General features: G+C 35.7%; 1 protein-coding gene across 1 annotated transcript; it reads left to right on the top strand.

Moving 5' to 3' along the window:
• Positions 1 to 1,372: 1,372 nt before the first annotated feature.
• On the top strand, positions 1,373 to 1,999 carry LOC132743951 (tRNA methyltransferase 10 homolog A-like; the record flags this gene model as incomplete). Its single annotated transcript, XM_060732553.1, is given in 1 exon segment — positions 1,373 to 1,999. A coding segment is annotated over 1 exon segment (259 nt), but the record flags the coding sequence as incomplete, so codon positions are not given.
• Positions 2,000 to 2,541: the final 542 nt, after the last annotated feature.

Below are 2,541 nucleotides of genomic sequence, written 5' to 3'. Positions count from 1 at the left end.
CGCAAACACATTATGTTGGTTTTGTCGTGACGCGGCTCATTTCTATTATTACATGTAGCCCCCGCTGATAAAATAAGAAAAAGGGGGTATGGAAATGGCGTTGTAAGTCTATGTATCCCTTTGTCCAGTTCCTTATTTTTGGTCATGTTGCTTCAACTATAATTTTAATGAAACTTTTTATCCAATTTGTATGTATGGAATACTTTGAAAATAGTTCTTTGAAAAAATGTTTTTTCAAACTTAATGCTTCAAAATTTAATGCTATTTCACATGACAAATCATGACAAATTATTTCACATTTAGCATAAATTTCTTCGAGAAATGCTCTGAAACCATTAAAACATTATAAAATTCATGAAAACCATTTTATTTCCGTGTCATACTGTGCCTTTAACTTATAATTGATTCAGGTGTACATTCCTGCCTGAAAAAATGCATGAAGGGGCACCCAAGGTCTTCTTCCATCAGTAAAACTGGAAAGTGGCCATATAACCTTTACAGAGTTGGTGTGACATAAGACTCAATAGAGGAAAAAAATACATTTGAGCCGCGTCACGACAAAACCAACATAATGGGTTTGCGACCAGCATGGATCCAGACCAGCCTACGCATCCGCGCAGTCTGATCAGGATCCATGCTGTTCGCTTACAAATCCTATAACAAGTAGAGAAACTGATAGCCAACAGCATGGATCCTGATCAGACTGTGCGGATGCGCAGGCTGGTCTGGATCCTTGCTGGTCGCAAACCCATTATGTTGGTTTTGTTGTGACGCGGCTCATTTAGAAACAAAATTTTTAACTAAATATATATTTTCAATGTCTTAACTGTATTTTTTTCAACAGGAAGAATGTCTTCTTTCAATGGACATATCTTGAGAAGTTAGCTTGCCAGTCTTTGAATCTAACTCTTAGAAGTGCCCCCATTTGTACCTTTTATTTTAGGGGCGTCCGTGGCCGAGTGGTTAAGGTCGTTGACTTCAAACCACTTGCCCCTCACCGCTGTGGGTTCGAATCCCGACAGGGACTTTGGATTCTTTCATGTGAGGAAGCTATCCAGCTAGCTTACGGAACGTCGGTGGTTCTACTCAGGTGCCCGTTCGTGCCTGAAATAATGCACGGAAGGGCACCTGAGGTCTTCCTCCACCAGTAAAGCTGGAACGTCGCGTTTGACCTATACTGTGTTGATGTGACGTAAAACCCAAAACAAACAAAACAAAAACAAAAACCTTTTATATTAAAACTTGTGTACCCGATTTGTACCTCTTATACAAAAACTTGTGTACCCGAAATTAAAATTAGCTGCAAGAAGTTTTTTTGTGTTTTACGAATTGTACATTCATATTAGACATAAGACATGTATCTTCTGTTTTCTTATTTCAGTGCACCGAATATTGATTTGAGAGCCTATTGTGTACACAGCATTCTGTTAGAAATGTACTTACATGGGTCCTGGAAAGAAGCTTTTATAAAACATCTACCACATATGTTTACTTTACTAAAAGATGTAGCCACAGACAGTGACATTAAACTAAGAGAAAATTGTTTAACAAAAGAACATAGTGATAAGGAATGGTTCAGGAACTCCGAAAAGATCGTCAATATATTAAAAGGAAAAAGGGCAATCATTTAAACTGTTTGACAGTGTTTTTGTTAGTGTTTTTATTAGATTACCTGAGCACAAATTGCTTCAAGGTTAGCTTTTGTGATGGCAATGGCCGTCCTCCGTCTTATCCACAATTTTTAGCGTATCTGTTTCTTAAAAATTTAAAGAAGTAGAGCTTAATTATGATTGGCATGTGTCATGCAAAAACTGAAACCTATTATGCAAACATTTTAAATCCTTTCAACATTATATTGGAATACCTGTTTATCATGGCAAGGTGCTGTTGTTGAACGAGGGGCATAACTCTGAAAGCTTTGTGACCATTTTTGCATTTTGTCAAAATTAGATATCAATAGTTTTTGCCCTTAACAGATAAGCATTACTACTGCATGCAGTGCTCTTGTTTGAAATTACATCTCCAAACTGTCAATGGATGGATTTTTGACCAAACTTCCTTAGGTAGTTGTTTATAAATGTTATAATATAAATGGTTCCATTCTAATGTAGGAGAGCTAAAAGTAAATAATAAAAAAATCTTTTAAGAAACTACATGACCCAAAGCTTAGATATTTGTCATGTAGCATCACCTAATGGGTCTTTAAAAAAAAGTGACATAATCATGCAATTTGACTTTAAAAAGGTCTGAGCTTAGTGTCATATAGTTTGAATAGACTTGTTACCTTGTTTAAAATTATGCCCTTTAAGATGTAAAGGTATAAAATATAAACAAGGCCAAGTTCCTTCAATTCTTTTAATTGAAATGTCCATCAGTGTATGATCTCAGTATATATAATAAGCTACAAGTAGATTTAACCCATGACGTAAAAGTCACATCACAACATCAAGCACTTGATTAAGTACCAATCAATTATGAATACTCCAATCCGAATATATATCTATATCATATCAGTATCAAGAAGATCAAGCCCTGAAACAA

This window comes from Ruditapes philippinarum, unplaced genomic scaffold, assembly GCF_026571515.1.
Source record: "Ruditapes philippinarum isolate M1 unplaced genomic scaffold, ASM2657151v2 ctg15563_1_1_1_1, whole genome shotgun sequence".
NCBI lineage: Eukaryota > Metazoa > Mollusca > Bivalvia > Venerida > Veneridae > Ruditapes > Ruditapes philippinarum.
Note: the sequence above shows the minus strand (reverse complement) of the source record. Positions and strands in the feature narration are given on the sequence as shown.